Source organism: Engraulis encrasicolus, chromosome 1, assembly GCF_034702125.1.
Source record: "Engraulis encrasicolus isolate BLACKSEA-1 chromosome 1, IST_EnEncr_1.0, whole genome shotgun sequence".
Taxonomy (NCBI): domain Eukaryota; kingdom Metazoa; phylum Chordata; class Actinopteri; order Clupeiformes; family Engraulidae; genus Engraulis; species Engraulis encrasicolus.
This window is the reverse complement of record NC_085857.1, coordinates 6,743,290-6,766,935: the sequence shown is the minus strand read 5'-3', so window position 1 is coordinate 6,766,935 and position 23,646 is coordinate 6,743,290. Positions and strand designations below refer to the sequence as shown.

General features: G+C 43.8%; 3 protein-coding genes across 3 annotated transcripts; 2 read left to right on the top strand and 1 right to left on the bottom strand.

Annotated features, from left to right (window-relative positions):
- Window positions 1–1,690: 1,690 nt before the first annotated feature.
- Window positions 1,691–7,901, top strand: atf4a (activating transcription factor 4a). The gene is made up of 3 exons (XM_063196049.1): window positions 1,691–1,833; window positions 5,003–5,506; window positions 6,120–7,901. Exons 2-3 carry the CDS (start codon window positions 5,146–5,148, stop codon window positions 7,244–7,246), a joined length of 1,488 nt encoding a protein of 495 aa, XP_063052119.1. The 5' UTR covers window positions 1,691–1,833; window positions 5,003–5,145; the 3' UTR covers window positions 7,247–7,901.
- A 1,094-nt stretch (window positions 7,902–8,995) lies between these two features.
- Window positions 8,996–12,769, top strand: LOC134445320 (uncharacterized). The gene is made up of 3 exons (XM_063194430.1): window positions 8,996–9,140; window positions 9,702–9,883; window positions 10,464–12,769. The coding sequence occupies exons 1-3, from the start codon at window positions 9,115–9,117 to the stop codon at window positions 11,303–11,305; spliced, it is 1,050 nt and encodes a 349-aa protein (XP_063050500.1). The 5' UTR covers window positions 8,996–9,114; the 3' UTR covers window positions 11,306–12,769.
- A 3,674-nt stretch (window positions 12,770–16,443) lies between these two features.
- Window positions 16,444–19,238, bottom strand: LOC134445638 (G-protein coupled receptor 35-like). Its single transcript, XM_063194695.1, has 5 exons — window positions 19,092–19,238; window positions 18,601–18,794; window positions 17,843–18,038; window positions 17,341–17,451; window positions 16,444–16,725 (listed from the first exon to the last, which is right to left on the bottom strand). The coding sequence occupies exons 1-5, from the start codon at window positions 19,236–19,238 to the stop codon at window positions 16,444–16,446; spliced, it is 930 nt and encodes a 309-aa protein (XP_063050765.1).
- Between the last annotated feature and the right edge of the window lie 4,408 nt (window positions 19,239–23,646).

Here is a 23,646-nt window from a genome sequence, read left to right as displayed (position 1 = left end):
TGAAAGTCAGGTTATTAGCTGTTATTCCAAACAGATGGATAGGCGACAACTCTTTTGGAGGCGAGTGTAGAGCATGAAGTCAAACAAGTGTGCGGTAAACTTTTTCCTTTTGAAGTCCTGCATACTCCTGCGTCTACCAGCACCTAGAAGCAGTGCATGGATCTTTGAACTTCTCCTTTTCATACTGGTTCAGACTGGTTTGGTTCAAACCGGCTCAAACTGGCTCTTCCTGGATGAAAACGATTCACAGTGGTTCAAACTGGCCTGCTTTAATTAAAAATAGGCCATACTTTTTTTTTTTACATGTGCAATATTTCTAAGCCTGCCCCTCCTAAGGTCTACTTTTAGGGCACCACCTCATGTTCTTTTAAAATTGTCGAGTTCCCTCTTATCAGGAAAAGGCAGCACACTGAGCTCTCTGCTATTTGTGTGACATATGGTCCATTCAAGGGGTGGAAAGTAACTAATTACATTTACTCAAGTATTGTAATTGAGTAGCTTTTATGAGTACTTTGTACTTTTTAAGTAGTTTTTAAAATGAATACTTTTACTTGTACTTGTGTACATTTTGACCCAAGTACTTTACTCAGTTACACTGGAACCTGGCCTGAGTAGCCTACTGAGTAAAAAAATAGACAAAATGGCATGCAAAATAATGCCACAATCTGCCGGAAATGAAAGATTATGCAGGATGGCACACAGCATTTCCACTATTTTACTATCTTGGATCAATGTATTGGATGATAGCTGGTGCCAAGCAAGAGATAGAGGACATGAGGATGATATTCAAGATAAAGAAACATTAAATTATCGAGAGGAAAGCTAATTAAAAGTAACTAAGTACTTTTACTCAAATTACATTTTAAGTGATGTACTTTTTACTTTTACTTGAGTAGATTTTTAGATAGGTACTTTTACTTAAATAGGATTTAGGCAAAGTAAAGATAATTTTACTTGAGTACAGATCTTCCAAACAAATCCAGGCATCACTGCTTAGCCTTGACATAGCCTACCGTAGGAGCTGATCTCAAAATTCATACATCTCCCAATAATTCTGCTAGCAGGTGTCTCCTGGCCAACTTTGTTTAGTCTGAGGAGGAGGCTAGCACTCTTCCTGTTGTGTAGACTAATGGCCTCTTCGTTGTGAGAGGGTGCAGGGTGGTTTGAAACTCACATTTTGTGCATAAAAAAAGTGTTGCATTTAAATGTGGCAGACAGACATGTAGAAAATGAGAAAGTTGGGATGGTTCAATAAGCAAGTGTTTTTTTTTCAGCCCCCTTTTTTTTGCTCTCTGAAATTCAAGTGCTATTTTAGGATATTTGTTGAGAGAGGGGAAAAAATATTAAAAGCAGTCAAGAGTCTTCAGGTGTGTGCTATAGATGTGTGGTAACATCCGGATATCAAAAATAATAAAATTGTAGACTTAGCATTACTTTAAAATGTGTTCTTCTGTTTGGCAACAATGTAAATATTTCCATGACCTACATTCGCACTGGGAAAAAAGTTTGCCGCCGTGGGCGGGCACTTAAAGCACTATTTTACCACCACATGAATGAATGTGTAATGGACCAATCAAAAGGGGAGTAGTGGCGGAATGATATACTAAACACGAGACGGGCGGAGGGTTATATTGGGTTGTGGTAAGGCCCAATATATTGTCATGTGACACTTTTTCGGAGTTCTTCCTGGTTTGTCCTTCATCAGATATTTCAGCATTCCGAGCGACAGGCTCTCCCGCCCAAAATGGCAGTGTAGCGCGCAGCGGCATATTTAGCAGCGGCAAATCCGGCAGTGCATAGGCAAACTGCACTGGCTTTATTCGGCAAAATGGCGTAAGTACTATTTTAATTACTATTTTATGTTGCTCTATTCAACAGCGTCTTGAACCTTACGATGTTGTCATGTTTCCTTATTTGGCTGTTAACCGGAAGCCGAATGTAGCCGGCATCGGCGACAGAGCGAGTAGCGCTAAATTTCCTTTCACTTTTTCGGATATCAGCTTTGATAAGTGGCTACTTGTTAACCAGGAAAACTGTGTTCAATTGTTGATTGGTTATCGGATGTTTGAGTTGCGATTGTGAATAATGTCCAGAACGTCTGCGTGTGTGATTATTGGTGTTATTCCCAGTTTTATTGAGGCAGTCGGGGAATGTGTGTTTGCCTTAGCTTTTAACACATGTATGAATAGCAGAATGCAGCATTGACATCGTAAACAAACTTTAAGGAAGTGTTGTTAACAAGGCAACGTGGCACTTTTAAAATGGCGACCGTCCTCAGTTCACTTTCCGTGGAATTGAGGTGTGGAAATGGCGGTAAGGACACATCCCCAGCTGAGAGCTTTAGCTACGGGGGTGGAGTCACCGGTCGAACCATGCCCAAATAAGGAAAGCTTAGCGCTCTCGTCAGAGGCGGGGGAGTAATCGCACGTGATGAGTCTCATTTACTCTGAACTTGGACCAAAATAGTTACAATGTGAAAACGTGCTGCGGTGCTGTATTCAAACTAGTTACAATGTGGAACAAGATGGTGACAAAGTTTCATATGGAGTCTATGTGGTGTGATCTGCTATTGTAAATATGGGGCAGTGACGTGCAGTGAAGGGTATGGTAGGGTAGGCAGTAAATATAGAATATATATCTATTTATATATATATATAATATTAACGGTGGGTTCGGTCCTCCCCCAGAAAAAAATGTATTTCTTAGATGCAATTTCCTGCATTTTAAACCAAATCTGGAGAGTCACTATCAGCTAAAAAACTTTTACAAATGTGTGTGTGTGTGTGTGTGTGTGTGTGTGTGAGAGAGAGGGGGGGGCCTTATGCCACAAGGTATGGTTTGAATAGGCAAATAGGCCTATTCACATAAACATGCTGATATTTTCTTTAATGTGCAACAAATTAGTAGGCCTATGTTTCTCTAAATACTGTAAATATAAAGTAGGGCTATAAGATGCCATCAGTGCTTAACCACCACAGCTCTAATAACTAAATAAGTAAATAGGCTACACTATTTAGACATTTGGACATTGTCAGTAGACCTAAATCTGAAACAATAAGTGAAAACATAATTTCAATTTCTTGAAAAGGCCAGCTACAATTATTTGTTTTGCCAAATTGCCAAATTAGCTCCAGGACCCATACTTTGTACACCTTTAAGGACCTGTAGGCCTACATTTTACAATAATAATTTAGAAAGCTACAACATTTTGGGGGAAAAGCTTTAACTTTTGGCTTTAGCAGTTGATTTTGTTGCTCTTCTGTTTATTCTGTTGCAAATGCCAGGGCGTTTCACATGGATGGAGGGTGGCACAGTGTAGCCTACTTTTGCCAACTGTGAATCACACCATAGCATGTGAGGGGGAAACGATTTACATTTAGCAATAAACCAACCTAGGTAACAGCTCCTGCCTCACTGCCGCGTTTTGTGCTGATAATCAAACACTCACAGACAAGAAGGAAAGTAGGCAAGGGGGCGGGTTGCTTGCAAACATGACCCGTGCATTCAGACAGTATCGAGTAAACCAACGAAACCACTTCTGAGACTCATCCTTGTGCGTGATAGTATTCTCAAACACTTCAGCTACGGTTGTGCAAGGTGTTTCAAATAAAGTCAATTTGTGAGTGCGGAAGCACTCCGAGAAACCATCCCCAGTCAATCGTCCTGTTCCACGTTGATCTCAACACGCACACCGCGCACTTCAAAAGAACGCAGCTGCACTTGCTAACAGGCTCCACACAACTCACGCATTGCGTAGTCATCATCATAATAAATTAGGGAAATGGAGTCATGTCGTACGCTCAAAAAAACAATCTCGCGTCGATAATAACACACACACGGTCTATTCATGTCCACCACCGCACAACCAATCTTCAATGTCAACACCCTGACAAACGGTGACAACAAAAGGCACCACGAACAAACTTGAGCATGTTCATGTTAAAAGGCTACCCGCAGCAGCATAATAATTAGATGAATCTTACCTTAAAGCAGAATCACAAGTAGGCTGTGTTTTTCATGCAAGCTAGTTCCATTAAAAGCCCGGGGTGGTTGACATGATGAAGACATTTTGTCCCAGTGCAAACTACTTGAAGCTGCTACCCATCTGATGTTGAATATTTCCACAATGCAGCGATTGCAAACGGCTCAGCTGTCTGTCACTTTAACCGTCTTTCTTGCTACTTCTCGGCATTTTTTTTAAAAAATAATAAAGACAAAAAGCCAAAGACTGCCATGTTTTCTTTCCGATACGGCTAGAGATTTGAACAAGCCTTACCTTGCTAGTTGTTGCTATCATAGCTGCCTGTAGGCAGAAATTGGCTACTACCTGAATTGTAAATTTTTTTCATTTTGGGCGCTGTGATTGGCTCACATACTCCCGCCACAGAGTAAAGGCTCTGCTTTTAGTCCCATTGACAAGCTATGTGACAACTTAATACGCATGCGCAAACTTCTACATTGACAGCATTGAAGGCAGGGTAGGCAGAGGAAAAGCGAGCCTTACCGGGCTGCCTGGCTGGCATTCGAAAGCTCTGCTTTCAGCCTGTCTCTGCTACCAGCCGGGACTGCGCGTTGCCACGGCAACCTGCCCAAGCCTGAGCGCTTTGCTTCGTGCGATTACTTAGGTTTTTGATCGTTGTCCTGTGTATACTGTACTTTAAACAGCTCATAATTTATGCTGAATCAATGTTATTGTTGTGTAGGCCTATGTGAACTCTGAAGAATATTTTTTTAAACACGTGTTAGTTTTTATTTTTAAGACATTTATCCCAGGGTAGGCACTGCCTACCCTGCCTACCCTGACCGCACGTCTCTGATATGGGGTAATGTTCACCCCTGCTTTGTTGCCATTGTGAGACAACAAGCATCTGAGAACAAGAATTTCGGTTCTGATCATGCTGACAAGTTGCTCATAATAATTATTACAATTATTAAATACAATTATTATTTTTTTGTACATGAGTTGTAACCCCCACTGTTTTTGTCCTCCTTGTGTCTTCAGGTCTCTCAAGGCAAAACCCCACAGCTTTGCTGCCGTAGACAGCATACGACTCCCACTCGAGCCTTCAGAAACCCTTCTACTACTACCACCCCTCTCCCTCGTTGCATCTCTGACCCGCATCAGCAGCAGCAGTGACAGCGACCATGATGTTGTCTCTGAGCTCCCAGCTGGCTATGGAGGACATGGGGGGCCTGTTCTTGGGCTCCTCACTTCTGATGGATGACCCCATCGGGCCCCTTCTGGACAATGAAGAGGAACTGCAGCAGTCTCAGTCTCTGCCTCAGGGGCGCGCTTCGTCGCCCCTTTCTCCTCTCTCTTCCTCCTACGCTGACTCCTGCTCCTCCTCTCCCTTCTCCTGTCTGTCTCCTCCTCCCTCCCCTCCTCCTCCCTCTGCTGCCCAGCTGGGCTCCTCCAAGGCCTCCGACCTCTCTCTCCCCTCTCTGCCCTGGCTCTCTGCAGACGAGCTGCTGACCAGCTCACACATGGGCGCAGATGATGGCAAAGGTGGGTTTGAGATGGTGACATAAGGCATTTCCCAAAGTCTAGTGTGTATGAGCCTTGGAAGGGTGTCAGCCTAATTGGTCAAGGCCCAGTGATTGGATACCTTGCAGAGTTCACCAAAGACTATCCAATCACTGGGCGTGATTACGAAGGCTGACACACTTCGAAGGACCCACACTAGACTTTGAGAAATGCCCATAGTGTGTTGATTATGGATTGATGATATAGTTGGGTGTTGAGTCACAGTGCATTTACATGCATATATTAGAACTATGTACTAACACCTGGTGAGTGAGAAGTCAAGAGCATAGTCTCTTAACTGCAGGCCTATTCCCTCTCTGCTGAAAACACATATACATACTCCAACACAACACAACATCCTAACAGCATTGCTATGGCATTGCAGAGTCTTAAGTAACCGATTAAGACTTGGTCATTACCATTTTAGAGAGCAGAGTAGAGTGTCATGTATTGATCCTGAGGGAAATTAAACTAGCATACATACATGCATAAATACAGAAGAAGTCACACAAATAGGGCAATTTTGGTGACAATAAGGTTATAACTGAGGCTCTGCACTAAGGGGCTAAAGGTCTTGTGGCTGTTTGTCTTCCAGGGGATGCGTTCTCCGGAATGGATTGGATGGCGGAGAAGATCGACCTGAGCGACTTCGACCTAGACTCTCTCATCGGGTCCTACGAGTCCGACGATCCGCCGAGTTCTCCCGAAGAGCTGCTCGCCTCCCTGGACTCCCTGGAGTCCCACATGGACCTGGACCTGGGCCTGGATCCACTGGTCCCCCCGGTCTCCACCTCCATCACCTCCTCCTCCTCCTCCTCCTCAGTCACCTCCTCTGAAGAAGAGTGCTTGGCTCTCTCCTCCTCCCTGGAGGTCGACCCCACACCACCAGCAGTCACCACCACCACCACCACCACCGTGGTGTCCCCAGAAGATCTAGAAGTAGCCAGCCTCCTCGTCCCAGAGCCGGCCGCTCTGGAGATCGAGATCAAATCTGAGCCTTCGTCTCCGGTCCCGTCTCCCCTGTCCGCCACCTACACCCTGGAGTTGGGGAGTGAGGTGGACGTGTCTGAGCTGGAGAAAGTGGTCGTGTCTCCTTCCGTGGCGGCGGCCGCAGCAGCAGCAGCAGCGGTGACAGACCCGGAGTCCCTTCAGGCATCCAGCAGCATCGTCCTGTCCCTCTCTCCCTCGCACATCGTGGTGGTCCTCGCCAGTCCTAAGGAGGAGCCCGGTGATGGTCAGACGTCATTGAGCTCCTACGAAGAGCCGTCTGATAGCGACAGTGGCATCGGTTCAGTGGCCGGATCCCCCGCTGCGCACCACCAGCGGAGTCCGCCCCCGTCTCCGTCTCCCGTGGCTGCCGTCGCCGGCCATGGTGGGTCCTCCAGAACCAAGCCCTACTCCAAACCGGACCCGGACGCCGCCGCCGCTGCTGGCTCCTCCTCGGTCGGCGGGAAGGTGAAGAGCGTCTCCGGCGCCCCGAAGGTGGTGGAGAAGAAGCTGAAGAAGATGGAGCAGAACAAGACTGCGGCCACGCGCTACCGCCAGAAGAAACGCGCCGAGCAGGAGACGCTCAACTCCGAGTGCACCGACCTGGAGAACCGCAACCGCGAACTGGCGGAAAAGGCCGACTCCATCAGCCGCGAGATCCAGTATCTGAAGGATCTTCTGGAGGAGGTGCGAGGAGCGGCCAAGAACCGTAAGAGCAAGAGCAGCTCGGCCTAAAAGTCACGACAACCACGACAGCGGCACGAGACAAAATGGAGAACGGCTGAGTTTTTAGGCAAAGTTCAATCAAAAGGGCTGAGAGATTTTAGAGTGGAAGCATCAGCATGCTGGTCTCTCAGTCCTTCAGTTAATCCCCTGAATAAATTTGTAGATTAATCGTCAAATATTGGCCGTTGTTGTCCTGTAATGTCGAGTAATAATATAGTCTCGAAGTGACTAATCATATCATGATGACGTGTACTTCCCCAGAATACAAGAATCAGTTCATTCAAATGTCATTTTTATTTTAAATGTCCCCCTCTACCTTGTCCCCCTCTACCACTATGTCTCTCTTCTATGCTCTACGCTCTCTCTCTCTTCGCCCTCTTCTCTCCTCTGCTCTCTCTCTCTCTCTCTCTCTATCTCTCTCTCTCTCTCTCCTCTGTTGTCATTTGGAATGCAGCTAGAGTCCTCATGTCCAGTAAGGGGCCTAATGAAATTGCAAAATCTTGTTACACACTGAAATCTTTCAGTTTTATTTTATTTTATTTTGTACATAGGCTTAAAGCGCTTCTGCGTGGGTTTTATTTATCACCTTATGGTCCATTTTTTGTGTAGCTGTCTGCTTGTACAATGCCACATTGTTTTCTATTAAAGCTTTATTCAGACTCAACATTTGAATTTTGTTGTTCGTTTAAGAACCCAAGTTTCTATTGGGCAAAGAGGAAATGTTTGTACTCTAAAACATTAATTTTAAGTCACACATGTACTTAATGCATGGGAACAGTGGACAAAAGTCTGCGTTCTTGGTAATGAGATGTTTTAAAAGGGTGTTAGACTGTGCCTTGTAATAAGTGGGGCAAGCTGGTGAAATGGAGGGGTAGTTTCCCAGGTGTAACTTACAGCTGAGCTGTCATAAACGTGAGTGGGGCTGTTGGATCACTTGCTGAAACCAGAGAACCTCCTGCTCTCCCCGGGGATGACCAGGAGTGTTAACAGAAATGTACATGAAGCGTGGGAACAACCTAACCCTTAACTACAACCATCTGGACCTATCGCCGCAAACCTTTCATTAGGCCTATCCATGCCGATTTCCACACTGTGGGTTTGGTTTTACAGGTGTCTATTACTGTAGTCAGCGGCAAGGGGCTTATTCGCAAGTAGTCAGTAGGCTAGGACAAGGAAAGCAGTGACCTACTTCAGTAGCTATATTCAGCACCTTAATCTCTTCCATTACTCACTACAGTAGGTTTAAGTGACATGAACCTCACGGTACGTTTGCGATGCAGAAACGCGCACGTGCGCCGTACAGCGCTACCGATATTTTAGGCGATGCGTAAATCATGTACAGTAGTCATACAGTACAGCCGATATCTTTGGGACATTTACTCGCCTTCTATACACGTAGGCCCTACACTGATCTATACACGTTTATAGATCAGTGCTCGTAAAGCGAGAAAGCGCCCGTATCCCTATTTTCATGTTAGGCCTATGGTCTACTACGTCTGATATGCAAAAGTCTCCCGTCTCCATCATCAATGACTTTTCGATCGATGGACGAAAAAGTGAACCAGGCAGGCACAAGTTGCGATGTCTAGTGGCCCAGAGTTCTCCGATCCTAGTTCTTCATATAGGCCCTAATGTATTATATTGTGCGCATATAAAACGAGTTGTTTTGTCTATTGAAACAAATGGTCAACTACAACTTACTTTGAACTAGGCCTACTACTTGGCAAACATGCGCAGTTCCTCTTCCCGTGCGTAATAGTGTTTTCCTTCCGTTTTTGGGTCATGTGCGCAGTGGTGTTTACTTTGTAGGAACTCACACTGAAAAGTAGCGACAAGAGAGTTAATCGGCCTCTAAATTAACTTTTACCGAATGATATATGCTATTTGTAAGAGGCTTGTTGAGGTATGTGGTTATCCCTATTTATATTTTGAACGAGCTGACTGACGGTCTATGAGTCATTTGGGCACAACAAGTAGGCTAGTTCTATCCTAAACGTGTGAAAGGTGGTCAGACAGTCTTGTTTAGTAGGCTATAACATTCCACACTTCTGTTAACTAACATTGAATAAACTTTTCCCTCCATGTAAGCATTGTTTTCGCTCCCTCGTATGTCGGGTATGCTCTTAAAACACCAGAGCTACCTAGATGCTCCACCGAAAGGTTCAGAAGATCTTTTATTCCTGCAGCTATCAGAATTTTTAACAACAGCTGCTGAGTGAATTTTTAATGTTTTTATAATGTTGTTGAGATTCTTTGTGTGTTTTTATGATGGACTGTTTTAATTTATTTTCTTAGCTCTTATTTATTATGTATTTGTCCTGTCTTCCTGTTATGTGTTGTGTGTATAACCAGGTGGCACTCAATTCCCCCTTGGGGATTAAGTCTCTCTCTCTCTCTGATCATCTTGGCTGTTTAGTAGCCTACTCGTGATACTTCCTCCCCATTTCCATTTCTCGTTAAACAGGATGACAGCGGCCACCCCCTGTCCCCCGAGACTGGTGATATGGGAGACGGAGGAGCTTGTAGCCTTCCTGCATCCACGGCCCTGGACCCCGGGGACAACGGTGCTGACCCAGAAGGCCAGGGGAGGGCCGAGTAGCCTCTTCCAGGTGCCAGAACGGGAGTTCCTCAGTCTTCTCTTGGCAGGTCTTAGGCTACTTTTCTTTCAACCCTATGCTGTTTTGACTAACCTGCCCCTGGCTTAGCCTATACCAACCCTGCGTGTCTTGATCTGTTACTCGGCTTGTATGAATTGACTGTCAACCAACCAAGTGGTCTTGTGGGTTTTTTAATTTATTCATTCATTACATTTTGGTTTGCTGGTGCCTGGTGGCATTACTTAATTAATGATCTGCCAAACTTGTGCATCTGGCTTAACCAGTTGACACATGTCCTTCTTATCATATGCAATGCCAACACTGTGTTTATGTCAATCCATTCATGTCCTCCTCACCCCATTCATTGACCACCCATCCTTCCACACACACTAACACACCATGCCCTCTCCCTGCCCTTTAAGCACTGGAATTCACACTGTTGCACTTCAGCCCTGTAAACCCCCCTCCCCGACACACACACCTTTGCACAATACAGGAAAAGAACTCTACTTTCACTGCGTCTTGTAGGCCTACTTTTAATTGTATTTTTATACAAGTGCCAAAAATATAAGGATATTTCTTATCCTTATTATTATTATTATTATTATTATTATTATTTCCTTTTGCAGCACGGATAGTGGGCTCTCTTCTGTGCGAGCGCCTGGGCGTCCGCCGCTGTGCCCTTCTCCATTACCCGGAGCGAGGAGGGGGAGGAGTGGAGGAGTGCGGAGGCCCCCCGCAGCTGCGCCTGCTGCCCCTGCACGGTCTGGAGGACGCCTGGAGACCCCACCTCGCCGCAGAGGAAGACTTCCAGCCGCACGACCCCGGCTACTGCACCTCCAAGAGCGGGCCGCGCTGGGACGCCGCGCGGCTCGAGGCCATGCGCCAACGCGTCCGTGCCAAGCTGTCCGCCCCGCAGCAGCAGGCCCCGCCCAGCTTCGCCTTCCACGGCGAGGACCCGAAGCACCCGGGTCTCTTCTCGCGCATCGTGCGCGGGGAGGAGGAGCAGCAGTGGCGTGTGTGGGAGGACGAGGGCCACGTGGCGTTCCTCACCCCCTTCCCCAACGCCCCCGGCCTCACCGTGGTGGTGCCCCGTCGGCCGCTGACCAGCGACATCCTGCGGCTGGAGGAGCCCGACTACCGGGCCCTGACCCTCGCCACGCGGAGAGCCGCACGCCTGCTCCAGGAGTCCCTGGGGGCCCGGGCCGTGGCCCTCATATTCGAGGGCTTTGAGATCGACTACGCGCACGCTAAGCTCATTCCACTGACACAGCCTGAGGGAGGGGATAATGATGACGTGACCCAAAGTCTACCCAGCACTCCTCCTCCTCATCCTCCTCCTCCTCCAGAGTTCTGTGACATTTACCCGGGGTATGTGACGTCCGCCGATGGCCCCCTGGCCAGCCCCGAAAGCCTGCGAGAGATGCAGACTACTCTCACAGAAGCCTGTCGGGGCAGGCATGACCTATAATGGCTAGTTAGTTGGGGAACTGGTCTTTGGATCAGTGTCACGGAAATTACCAGGCATGTAAAGAGACATGGACACGGTCTGAAGTGTTTAAGCCTTTGGCTTAAGGAGAGAGAAAGGAGTGCCTTACACTTACAGCATCCTGACGCTCACATTCTACTCTGGGTCTCCGCACTCCGCACTGTCATTTTATTATTTTACAATATGTGACATACGGACAGACACATTTCCTATCTTCCAACTTAAAATTCACCATCTGTGATCAGCAATCTCTGGGTGTTACCTGTCCTTCATTTTCCCCTTTAAAGAGTAAACCTGTTTTCATTCAGTGTAAGTCTTAGGGAGTATAAACCTTCCCTTTAATTGTCTGGCTGCATGTTTGAAGTTTTACAGAACTACACACAAAAGCATTTCTCTTTTACTGGTGGTAAAAACATTGTACGAAAAATCAGCCGTGGTCCAATGCCTAGGGAGTTGGTCCTGAATCAGAGAGCCTAAAAAAGGCAAAAAGGGCTGTTTGGTGGATGACATCACTAGGGTCGTGACAAAAAGGTGAATGGAACACAGTACATTTCGCCAGAGGTGGAAAGAGTACAGAAAATGTGTACTCAAGTAAAAGTATCTTTACTTTGCCTAAATTCTACTCAAGTACAAGTAAAAGTACCTATCTAAAAATCCACTCAAGTAAAAGTTAAAAAGTACTTCACTTAAAATGTAATTTGAGTAAAAGTACTTAGTTACTTTTAATTAGCTTTCCTCTTGAGAATGTCATGTTTTTCTTGAATATCGTCCCCCATAACCTCTATCTCTTGCTTGGCACCAGCCATCATCCAATACATTGATACAAGATAGTAGAATAGTGGAAATGCTGTGTGCCATCCTGCACAATCTTTCATTTACGGCGGATTGTGGCATTATTGTGCATGGCATTTTGTCTCTCAGTCATTTTTTTTACTCAGTACTCAGGCCAGGTTCCAGTGTAATTGAGTAAAGTACTTGGGTCAAAATGTACTCAAGTACAAGTAAAAGTATTAATTTAAAAAAATACTTAAAAAGTACAAAGTATTCATAAAAGCTACTCAAGTACAATATTGAGTAAAAGTATTTAGTTACTTTTCCACCCCTGCATTTCGCAGCGCTAGTTCAACATTCTTAGGATGGTCTTTAGGCCTACTCTCTACCGTAAGAGTTAAACTAACACTGCAAAATGTACTGTTTATTACCAGATTGACTTTCATTTAATTCTTTGAATTGTGAAGTGTTTACATGATGCTTTCAAAGCGGAATTCAGTTTTATTCTGAATTAAATTTAGTTACGGTAAATGTCTTGTGTAAACCAGGCCATTCGATAAATTCACCGGACCAAAATAAACATTGGGGGACTCTCAAATGCAGAGATGATCGACATTTGAAAAAAAAAAAAATCCCAATTAAAGTGTGTCAGTGACAAGACTGGCAGGTCAATGAGTGCAAGCGTGTGCGTCTGTTCTTTTTGTGAGGAAAATTTGGTTATTTCCCTGCAGCCTGTTTGCTGTTGGAACATGCCGCGTGTCATGTCAGGGCCATAGGCAAATACCAGAGGAGGCACTCGCCACAGTGTTATGAGAACCGCAATATGAACAAAGGAAACATATTTTTTTTTCAACTTTATTTAACAGACTCAAAGTCCAGATTATACATATATACTGTAAGAATATGTATTCTAAGACAAACACACCAAACATCAACCATTCCTGTGTTGCTTTCTTCAGTAGCCCTTTAATTCTTGATCTCCAAAAAGCTAAAATAAGTCATTGCACTGCACATCACTCCAGTGGGCAAAGCTAAAAATACTAAGAGCCCCCTCCATAACCCATCATGCCCATAACTGCCGCCTACATTTTTCATGTGCTGCAACCGTGCCTTGTGCCATATTCTGGGCTCGTTCAGCCGCCTGGCCTGCTCTGCTCTGACTCATCCCTCTGCTGCTTATTCTTTGGGCCAACTACCTAAAATATCCAGCAAGCCTACCGATAACCTCTGGGCCGCCAAATGCTAGTTGTGATTTTCTTTCTTTTTTATTGAACAATCAAACAAACAAAAAACAAACAAACGACAAAAACACACACAAAATAAGAAGAACAAACAAGGGAAAAACAAGAATACATCATACAGACCAGGCAACCAAACAACTAAAAGACAAAGAATCACACAAGCAGTGCCCCTATGTGAAAATGGGATTCTTTCCATCAAATATACAAACGTACATCACTGAGCACGTCAGACCACTCTGCCACAGTGGGTACGTCTGGTTGTAACCAGTGCCTTGTAACAGTTTTCCTGCCAGCAGATATCAGAATACCAAATAAATATTGGTTGAAGTGTACTTCCCTGTTTGTATAAAAAGAAGTATCTCCTAGCACAAACATGTTAAATTGAAAAGATATAGTTAAATCATCTGGTTGTGATTTTCATGTATGCCTACTTAATGTTTTGATATATTGTAAGGTTATCACTTAACTATTAACTAACATTTAATTCTGTTTTTAGTATTGCTTTCTTTTTTAAAATGTCCTGTCTCTTGTAATAATGAACTTGCACAGGTACACTTTTAAAACGAGATGATTTTTACACCTGTTACACGTTATGTATTGTATTTGTATTGTCTATGTTTGTATGTCAATTTGGATGTTGGAGTCTGTAATAATATATAAATATAAATAATGAAATAAATTGCATTTTGTACCCCCGTCGCAAATCCTGGTTGAACCTGTCCTGGTTGACAGTATTTGTGTTTGAGTGTGCATGTGTGAATGTGTGTGTATGTGTGAGTATGTCCTTATGTTGTCTGACAGTATTTGTGTTTGAGTGTGCATGTCCCTGTGAAAGATTAAGACTTGGTTATTAATTTTTTAGTGACAAGGGTTATAATAGAGGCTCTGCACAAAAGGGTTGAAGTTGTTTTTTCACCACATCAGTTAGTACTCTTTGACTCGTCCTTGCTCTGGCATTAAGGCAATGGAGCTTTTTTTTTGCCTGGCAGTCAGTTCCTTTTTCTGGGTAAGAGGGGCACATGTTTTGGTACGGTTTCATTCTAAGGAAACAGGACATACTTCCTCATAATTTTACAGACAAGCTTAAATTTAAAGCAAATATAAGGGAAAACTCCTAATAATTTCGCAGACAAAGTTTAAGCGAATAATCAGTAGGCTTTGCCAACATGAGAAAGAGCACAAACAAAATAAACTATTTCAACTTTGAGCTATTCTCTTCAAAGGACACTTGTCTCAAATGCCATAGTGTTTTCTACTGAAATTACCTTTTTCAAATGTGAGTTTTTGGCAAGCATTAACCCTATTCTCTTACCGGTACTGTGCACCGGCTGTACATTTTATACCGGTGCTAGCACTGGTGCTCACCCATCTACTTTCAGCCCTGTGTACGTATATCTCAAGATAAGTGCTCCATAGCTTGGCCCTACTGTATCTTTCATGTTGTTGCCAAGTGAACCACTAGAGGGCACAATGCAAGGACTGAGACCGTAGGCTACATGACTCTGGCAGACAAAACATGATAAATACTAATGTACAATGTACCTAACAGGTAAATAAACAGCATTTAGAAAAGAAATGTATCTGAAATGTATCTGAATGTTTTCTACTTAAGGTTGTTAAAGTCTGTCATGTAAAGCCAAGGAAGTCCCTTTGTTGAGATGAGAAGTCTTCCAATAGAATTAAAACCTCTGCAAACAAATTTTCATTTTTTTCCTACTCGGTATGCCTGGATATTTTGTATTATTCTGCACCGTTTTGTCACTGTGTCCACAAATTACACCTTTTTAATTAGGCTATATATGTTGTGTGCTTGTGTGTGTGTTTTTCAGCGTGTACCATCTGCGCTCCTTCTCCCAGCGTGCCGTGGCTGGTTACTAATGACTCTCTTTCACCATTTTAATTACAATCTGTATTAGAGAGTCGTTAAGTGACTAATTACCGAGGTGAGATTGGGTCATCATCAGCTGATAGATGCTCGGGCTCTGGAGAAACACAATCTTGGCAAGTGTGTACAGCAGGGCTTGGCACTGGCACCTGCCAACCGGCCAAATGCTGGTAAAACTTGGCTGTGGCTGGTAACAATTTCAGTGTCACTAGCCAATTTGGCAGGTAGCTTAATCTATGGTATGCTATATCAGAATAGCGTATAGTCTGCACTTTGCCCCTTGTATATCAATTTTTCAGCTCAGTTTCAATTTTATTGTTTTATTTCTATGTAGAAACCCATGCACTCATCTTCTTGCTTTAAGCACCTCATCTTCTGAGGTTAGAGGTACAGCATCATGATAAAAAAGAAATCAAATTTGTGGCTAGTAGAGTAGCTGGATGGCTAGTGACTCGGGAAAACCGCTAGCCACAGTGGCCGGCAAGCGAAAAAGTTAATGTCAAGCCCTGGTGTACAGTGTGAATATTTCAGTGTTAATTCAACACCTGGAGAGTTTGATTCAGCACTCTTCCAGTTGGCCATATACTCTCTAAGTGTCAAACTAGAGCAGGGGCTCGATGCTGCAGCTCAGGAGAAGACGGAGATGGAGATGTGGCAGCATCAGGCATCAATGGGTTAAGCAGGCACCTCTGCCTGGGGTGCTCTTCTCCTTCTTCTTGTGTTGACTCTGTTGGAGTCGAGAGCAGCAGCAGGGCATCTTGTCCATCTTGGCCAGGAAGGTGTAGGGCATGGTGGCCATGGGCGGCAGGTAGTTGCCCACCACGATGATATCAAAATAGCATTCTGCAATTTGCCCCTTGTGTATCAATTGTTTGTATTTAAGTTCATGAAAAAGCTCAGTTACTCAATTTCTATTTGTTTATTTTGTTTTCATGTAGAAACCCATGCACTCATCTTCTTGCTTTAAGCACCTCATCTTCTGAGGTTAGATGTACAGCGTCATAATGGGGGGGAGAAAAAAAAGAAACAAATTGTGGCTATATAACGCAATAAGTTGCATTTAAATATTAAGATCCTCATCTTGAATTAGAATGTGTTGATTCAGCTCTAATATACCAAGATTCTTAATAAAATTGTCTCAAATCTCATGAGCCTGAATGTTGCATCATGCAGCTCCAGGCGAAAGGCCAATGTCGCACAACGCAACATCAGGCATCCATGGGTTAAGCAGGCACCTCTGCGGTGATGCTCTTCTTCTCTCTCCGGAGACGAGAGCAGCAGGCGGGCATCTTGTCCATCTTGCTGAGGTAGAGCAGTGGCTCGATGCTGCAGCTCAGGTCCATGATGGAGAAGACGGAGATGCTGATGTGGCAACGGAAGGCCAGGAAGGTGTAGTAGGCCACGAAGGGCATGGTGGCCACGGGCGGCAGGTAGTTGCCCACCACGATGCCCAGCACGATCAGCACCATGCGGAACGCCCTCTTCTTCACCGGCGTCATGCTCTCCTGAACGGCCATAGAAGAAAACCCAAGAAGCCAACAAACAATCTGGATAAGAGCACGTTATACTCTGAAAGAGGAAACTATGTTTGGTATTTTTAATAAGGTCCCACCTTTAAAGGTTTTGAACATTTTCAAAATGCATTTATGTGACCAAGCTTATTTAATGTATTTATTTAATTATTTATTGTTGATTTTTAAGTGAATTTTGTTTACTGAGGCGTATACTACAAAGCTGGTTCAGGATAAGTTATGGTTAAGTTAAGAGGTAAATCATCTAATAGAAGAGCCTAGAGGCTTCACTTTCTGAAGAAAAGCTCTTGTATTAGACGATGTACCTCTTAACTTAACCTTAACTTATCCTGAACCAGTTCATAAACACCGCACACTGGATACTGTTCTTTTTTTTGTTAGTTTTTTTTGTAGCGAACAGCGCGTTTCGCCTAATGTGTCTTCAGGTTCGCTCTTTACCGAACTTTCGCTCTTTACTTGCACTTTTATCCTGAACCAGCTTTGTAGTATAGGGCCCTGTACTGGTCATGAGATAGCCATAGTTGCTTAATTGGCTTAATTGCTTAATTAGTTGCTTAATTAGCCATAAATGCAAACAAACAAACGTACCTTGCCGGCCACAGAGCGGCGCAGCACCCAGATGATGGAGAGGTTGCAGAAGACCATGACGGCGAAGGCGAACAGGATGACGCCACTGAAGATCTCTGTGGTGCTCCTCACCTAGGGGTGGGCGATACGGCAAAAATGTCATATCACGATTTTTTGATTTGATGTAAAATTTTCGATATCGATTTTTCATCAACAATCTTCCATCGAAAAAATGAAAAGAACAAAAAACAACTCTCATATACTTGCAATTTGCAGTAAATAAAACGTTAACATCCTGATGCCACTCTCATGAAGAACACAATTGGAGAACAGTAAAGTAAAGAATAAAAGTGAAGACAGCAACACAACTACGTAAATAAACATCACTCTGATACTGATAGTAAACATCCTCACTCCAAACGATCTTATACGATTTCTCCACTTTGGCAGATTTGAGACGATCTTGTTCTCAATATCACGATTCACGATTTACTATCGTCATATCGCCCACCCCTATCCTCACCCCCAGGATGGACTTGGTGAGCGCGTACGCCAGGATGAGGCCCCACACCAGCGCCGCCACGCCCGCCCGGATGCGGTTGTCACGGATACCGGTGAAGAGGATGGGGTGGACCACGGCAACGTAGCGGTCCAGGCAGATGCAGGTCAGGAAGAGGGGCGCCGTGTCCTTGACGCCGTAGGAGAAGCGCTGGAAGTACCTGGAAGAGAAATGTTCACCCCTATCATACTCTGTACACTGCCTGCTTTATGCTCATTTAACCCATTGTCTTCATGCACCTTACCAGGATATACCTGTATGCTCTACCTTGTTTTCCTTGAAATACTTATTTCTCTTACTTCTACATCACTATACTATATCATAGATGTATCTGTCAACACAATCTCCTAGTCATGTTATGCTTGTCTACCTAAACTGAAAGAATGTGTTTTTTGCATATTGTCTATCCCAACTCACAGAATATTTTTTGCACAATCACTTTTTCATTTTAATTTTTACTTCAATGTTTGTTTTCCCCTCCCTGACTATTCCTGTGTTATATGTGTCTTGAAATGTCCATGTGGGAATTTGTGTATTTATGTAAGCCACTGGACACCTGAATTTCCCCCTGGGGATTACATTACATTACATTACATTGCATTTGGCAGACGATTTATAACCAAAGCGACTTTCAAAAGAGGACATAATCAAGCCAACATCACAAGCAAATACAAAGTGTTTAATTTTAAGTTTAAGTTTAAGTTACTCTACTCTGGAAGTACCAGATGCGCTGGTCGTCCAGGAGCAGGCGATTGACCATCTCGATGGGCGTCATGAGGCAAAAGAAGGCGTCCAGGACGGCCAGGTTGAAGATGAAGATGTCGGAGGTGGACCCCCCCTCCTCGCTCTTGCGGCGCGTAGCCACCTGCCACAGCACCAGCGCGTTGGTGGGGAAGCCCACCGCCAGGTTGAACACCTTCAAGTCAAGTCAAGTCAAGAGTATGTTAATGTCAAGAATCTATGTAACAACACAGAAGTTTGAAATTGGGTTTGACCAGTCTCCAAGGTGCAGTTTAACTAAAAACATTTAAATAAGACATTGATAATAATCTCTCTCTCTCTCTCTCTCTCTCTCTCTCTCTCTCTCTCTCTCTCTCTCTCACACACACACACACACACACACACACACACACACACACACACACACACACACACACACACACACACACACACACACTAGCCTACTCATACTGTACATGAATTTATAATTTACCTTCACGCCAAAGTAGAAGATGAAGCCGTACGGAGCCACTGCGCACACCTCAAACTGGTACCAGGGCGGCCGGCCCGATTCGGATCCGGATCCAGACTCTGCAGCGGTCGTTGCGTTTGGGCTCGTGAGCGTGACGTTGCCGCTCATCCTAAAGATGAGAGGTGAGACTGGTGGAACTGTTCTGTAGACCGAAGAAAATATTGTTATTGTTACTGGAAAAAGCAAATGCAGAATGTATTTTTAACCTGTTACTTAAGGCTCTCGCCACTGTCATAGCAATGTTGTTATGATATAGTTCATTACTTTCAGCAAATAGTGAATAGGCCTGCCGGCGACCCCATCTGCACTGCAGTAAGAGGCTGCGAGAAATGTTCAGGCAGTGAAAGTTTCTATTGAATTCTGGGCGCCATACAATACGATTTGGAATTTTAGAATCTTGCATTGTTATAGAACACATTCTTTTTATAGAATGTTAAAAAACCCACACTCTTCTTTCCAAGGATTGCAAGTTAACATAACATCTAATTGTTCAGGTAATAGGCTACTTACCTTCAATCAGCAGCGAATCCTGGATACTTTTGTTTAAGTCCTGTTATAAAGAAGTTTCTTCCACAAATGATGAGAACAGTCTCTCTTTTCCCCTTTCTTTACTCCTTTTTTAAGTCGGATGATCAGCGTGCGTGTGCGGCGAGTGTAGTCTGCATCCAAAATAAGCTCCCGTCCTTAATATAGCCTTCTCTCACCTGGGGGGCCCTCTATTTAAACACAGCTCACCTGGGGGGCCCTCCACAGCTCACCTGGGGCCCCTGTATTTCAACACAGCTCCTTGGTAAAGACGCAGCCAATAGGGGTTGCTACTTCAAGCTGTAACATGATGCATAAAGGGAGTCAGATTGGTTCATATGTTAATAGGAGGTAGATAGTTAAGATGGGGAAGGGGGTTGGGGCTATAGACAACAGACTGTTTTGAGGCTGGAGATTTCTGGATGAACGCTATTATTAAATAACATGATGCATTCACCAACAGAGTCAGATTGGTTCATAGTATGTAAATGTTAATACAAAGTGGATGATTAGGCTGGAGAAGGGAGTTGGGAACTGTATGGACATCCAACAGAGGCTGGAGATGTTTGGATGAATGTTATTATTGAACAGGCCCTTTGTATCACAATAGGCGTTGTTACTTCAAGCTGTAATATGATGCATAAAGAGAGTCAGATTGGTTCATATGCACATGTTAATAGGAGGTAGATAATTAGAGTACAGAGTAGAGTAGAGTATCAATTATTAATCCCGAGGGAAATTAAGGTATCCAGTAGCATACATACATAAATACAGAAGAAGACACAAAGACATAACACACTTTAAACATTGCACATGTATTCACCATACATACATACAGTATATTCACAAGTCATATATCTCTCTCTCACACACACACACACGCACGCACGCACACACACACACACACACACACACACACGCACGCGCACACACACACAGGTGGGAATCCACAAGTTGCCTACTGATTGCTAATTAAGCTGGGGAAGGGGGTAGACAACGGTAGACAACAGACTTTTTTGAGGCTGGAGATGTTTGGATGAATGCAATTACTGAACAGGCACTTTGTATCACAGCAGCGTTCATGTTCTCTGTAAACAGGTGATGCAAGATGAAACGGGTGTGCTGAAATGAACAAATCTTCTGTAACCACTTGCACAAGCTCACAACCTATAGGGTTTTCACACCTGGTCCCTTTTAGTCATTTAAGTGAACTCAGAGAACCTGAGACCTGCATATCCTGTGCATATGTGTGAATGCTTCAAAGTGTTCCCAGACCTCTTAGAAGTTAACCGTACTGACTGAGACCTTCATTGACGTGGTCTCAGTATGGTTCGCTTATGAGTTCTTATAAGTTACACTTGTGACTAGCTGTAATCACTTAAGGAGGGCTCTAGAGGACCGTATGTGATCAAAAAGAGGACTGACACACCATAATAGCCTATGGACCAGAGAGATCAGCACGTTCTTTTTGTAATCTTTTGTAACCACTTACACAAGCTCACAACACCATAATCATTACAAAATGAAATCCCAAAGCAGGAAGCGAGGGCCAAGCGTTATGCAATATCATATCACTACATTACCTAACAATTTACATTGCTTAGCCATTTACATATAAGGCCTAGAACTACATACATCATGTGGACCTGTCATCACGGTCATTCACTCCAACAACCATAGGCTACAGTGAATATGAAGCACTCCTATTTCGAGCATTTGCTTGGCTGTTCTTTGGTACCTAGCTGGCAGTCAATTATATTTTTCCGCTGGATGGTATTTTGTGATTCACTGTGCAACTACTGTCATTAATTCTGATCTAAAGCTGTACATTTAACGACTGTATTTTCCCTAATGTCATGTGGTTGGTGCACTATGTAAATCCAGCAGGCCCAGCCCAACCCAGGACAGACTGTACTGGTGGGAGGACAACGTACAGGTGGGCCAGTAAGGGTGCTGTACTGGGAAGAAGACGTTCAGGTGGGCCAGTAAGGGTGGTGTACTGGGAGGACAACGTTCAGGTGGGCCAGTAAGGGTGGTGTACTGGGATTAAGAACACGTACAGGTGGGCCAGTAAGGGTGTTGTACTGGGATTAAGAACACGTACAGGTGGGCCAGTAAGGGTGTTGTACTGGGATTAAGAACACGTACAGGTGGGCCAGTAAGGGTGTTGTACTGGTAGGTAAACGTACAGGTGCGCCAGTAAGGGTGCTGTACTGGGAGGTAAACGTACAGGTGGGCCAGTAAGGGTGTTGTACTGGCAGGGAAACGTACAGGTGGGCCAGTAAGGGTGTTGTACTGGGATTAAGAACACGTACAGGTCTGCTAGTAAGAGTGCTGTACTGGGAGGTAAACGTACAGGTGTGCTAGTAAGAGTGCTGTACTGGGAGGTAAACGTACAGGTGGGCCAGTAAGGGTGCTGTACTGGGAGGTAAACGTACAGGTGGGCCAGTAAGGGTGCTGTACTGGGAGGTAAACGTACAGGTGGGCCAGTAAGGGTGTTGTACTGGCAGGGAAACGTACAGGTGGGCCAGTAAGGGTGTTGTACTGGGAGGTAAACGTACAGGTGGGCCAGTAAGGGTGCTGTACTGGGAGGTAAACGTACAGGTGGGCCAGTAAGGGTGCTGTACTGGGAGGTAAACGTACAGGTGGGCCAGTAAGGGTGGTGTACTGGGAGGTAAACGTACAGGTGGGCCAGTAAGAGCTGTGGAACACCACTTGGAGACACCATCAGACACCATTTTGGTAAGTTTACTTCCTGAAAACAAATGAAGAGTTTTGTTGCAAAATTCAATGTTCAGATGTCCCATCATGTGCTACGTATATGTGTGAATACTAACCATTGAAATATTTGGAGAATATATTTTTTTAAACCTGTATAAAATGCGTTTTTGCAATGCAATGCAATGTAATGCCCGATACAAAAATGTCAATTTCCCAAAATGTTCCAAAATGGGTATAGCCTATGACATTTTGCAGCACCCAATGTCAATGAAATATCGGAAATCTCATATATCGTAATAATCGTAATACTAAAATATTATGAGGATACACATCATTTAAATGGTATGCAATCTTATTGGAAAGAATAAACTGACTGTATTGATTGTGCTGATATGGACCATGCATTTTGAGTCTGATGGAAATAAAGAATTGAATTGAATTGTATAATGTACTGCATATGAAACTATACAGTGATGGACAGATGTCACAAATGATCCAGCAAGAAAACTACTCATGCAGCTGCCATGACACTAATCTCCCAGATGCTTTGAAGGCCAATAATTAGGGCTGGGACATTAATGCATTCATATTGATTAATTAATCACACGAGGCAATTAATTAATTAACACGATTTTAAACATTGATCGCAGTATAATATAGCTACATAGTTCTGGATTAGACCAGTGGAGGGCAGTATTACGCCTGATGGTGAACAGCCTGCTGAAAATGAGAAGAATTCTCTTTTCTTTTGAAAATGAATAATATTTTTAGATTAAGCTTATTTATTGTAATTATTCAAAATCCATGTGAAAAAATGTTTTTCACTGTTCTCAAGTCAGATATTTCAATGCGATTAAAATGCGATTAATTTGATTAATTCATTTCAAAGCCTAAAGATTAATTTGATTAAACATTTTAATCGAGTCCCAGCCCTACCAATAATGCATCAACATCTGGCACGTTTTGCAAACTTGTCTACAATTTAGACGCCTGGATATTAGCATACATAAATCTTTACATGTACAGGCCATCCCAAAAAACATATACACACTTTATACTACCAAAATAAAGCATGGGGTTTTTATTCATGTATAGGGGAGACCGGGTATGAAAGTAACATTGTTTGGAGAGCACTCTAAATGACTCTCTAAAACAATTTATTTTAACGCTACACTTCTATAACTTTTAGCAAAGCATACACAAATGTCTACTACAAATGACAACTATTTAAATGTCCTCTATTACGTGACATAACATCTGAAATCATGCC

What these genes read in the sequence shown, in the direction of transcription:
- LOC134445638 (XM_063194695.1), bottom strand. Translation starts at nt 19,238, where the DNA reads ATGAGCGGCAACGTCACGCTCACGAGCCCAAACGCAACGACCGCTGCA. An exon ending in TCTTCTACTTTGGCGTGAAG is followed by an intron (nt 18,795 to 19,091) that starts GTAAATTATAAA and finishes CTTGACTTGAAG; the next exon opens with GTGTTCAACCTGGCGGTGGG. An exon ending in CTGGACGACCAGCGCATCTG is followed by an intron (nt 18,039 to 18,600) that starts GTACTTCCAGAG and finishes TTTCTCTTCCAG; the next exon opens with GTACTTCCAGCGCTTCTCCT.
- atf4a (XM_063196049.1), top strand. Translation starts at nt 5,146, where the DNA reads ATGATGTTGTCTCTGAGCTCCCAGCTGGCTATGGAGGACATGGGGGGC. An exon ending in GGGCGCAGATGATGGCAAAG is followed by an intron (nt 5,507 to 6,119) that starts GTGGGTTTGAGA and finishes TTTGTCTTCCAG; the next exon opens with GGGATGCGTTCTCCGGAATG.
- LOC134445320 (XM_063194430.1), top strand. Translation starts at nt 9,115, where the DNA reads ATGCTATTTGTAAGAGGCTTGTTGAG. An exon ending in TTTGTAAGAGGCTTGTTGAG is followed by an intron (nt 9,141 to 9,701) that starts GTATGTGGTTAT and finishes CTCGTTAAACAG; the next exon opens with GATGACAGCGGCCACCCCCT. An exon ending in CCTCAGTCTTCTCTTGGCAG is followed by an intron (nt 9,884 to 10,463) that starts GTCTTAGGCTAC and finishes TTCCTTTTGCAG; the next exon opens with CACGGATAGTGGGCTCTCTT.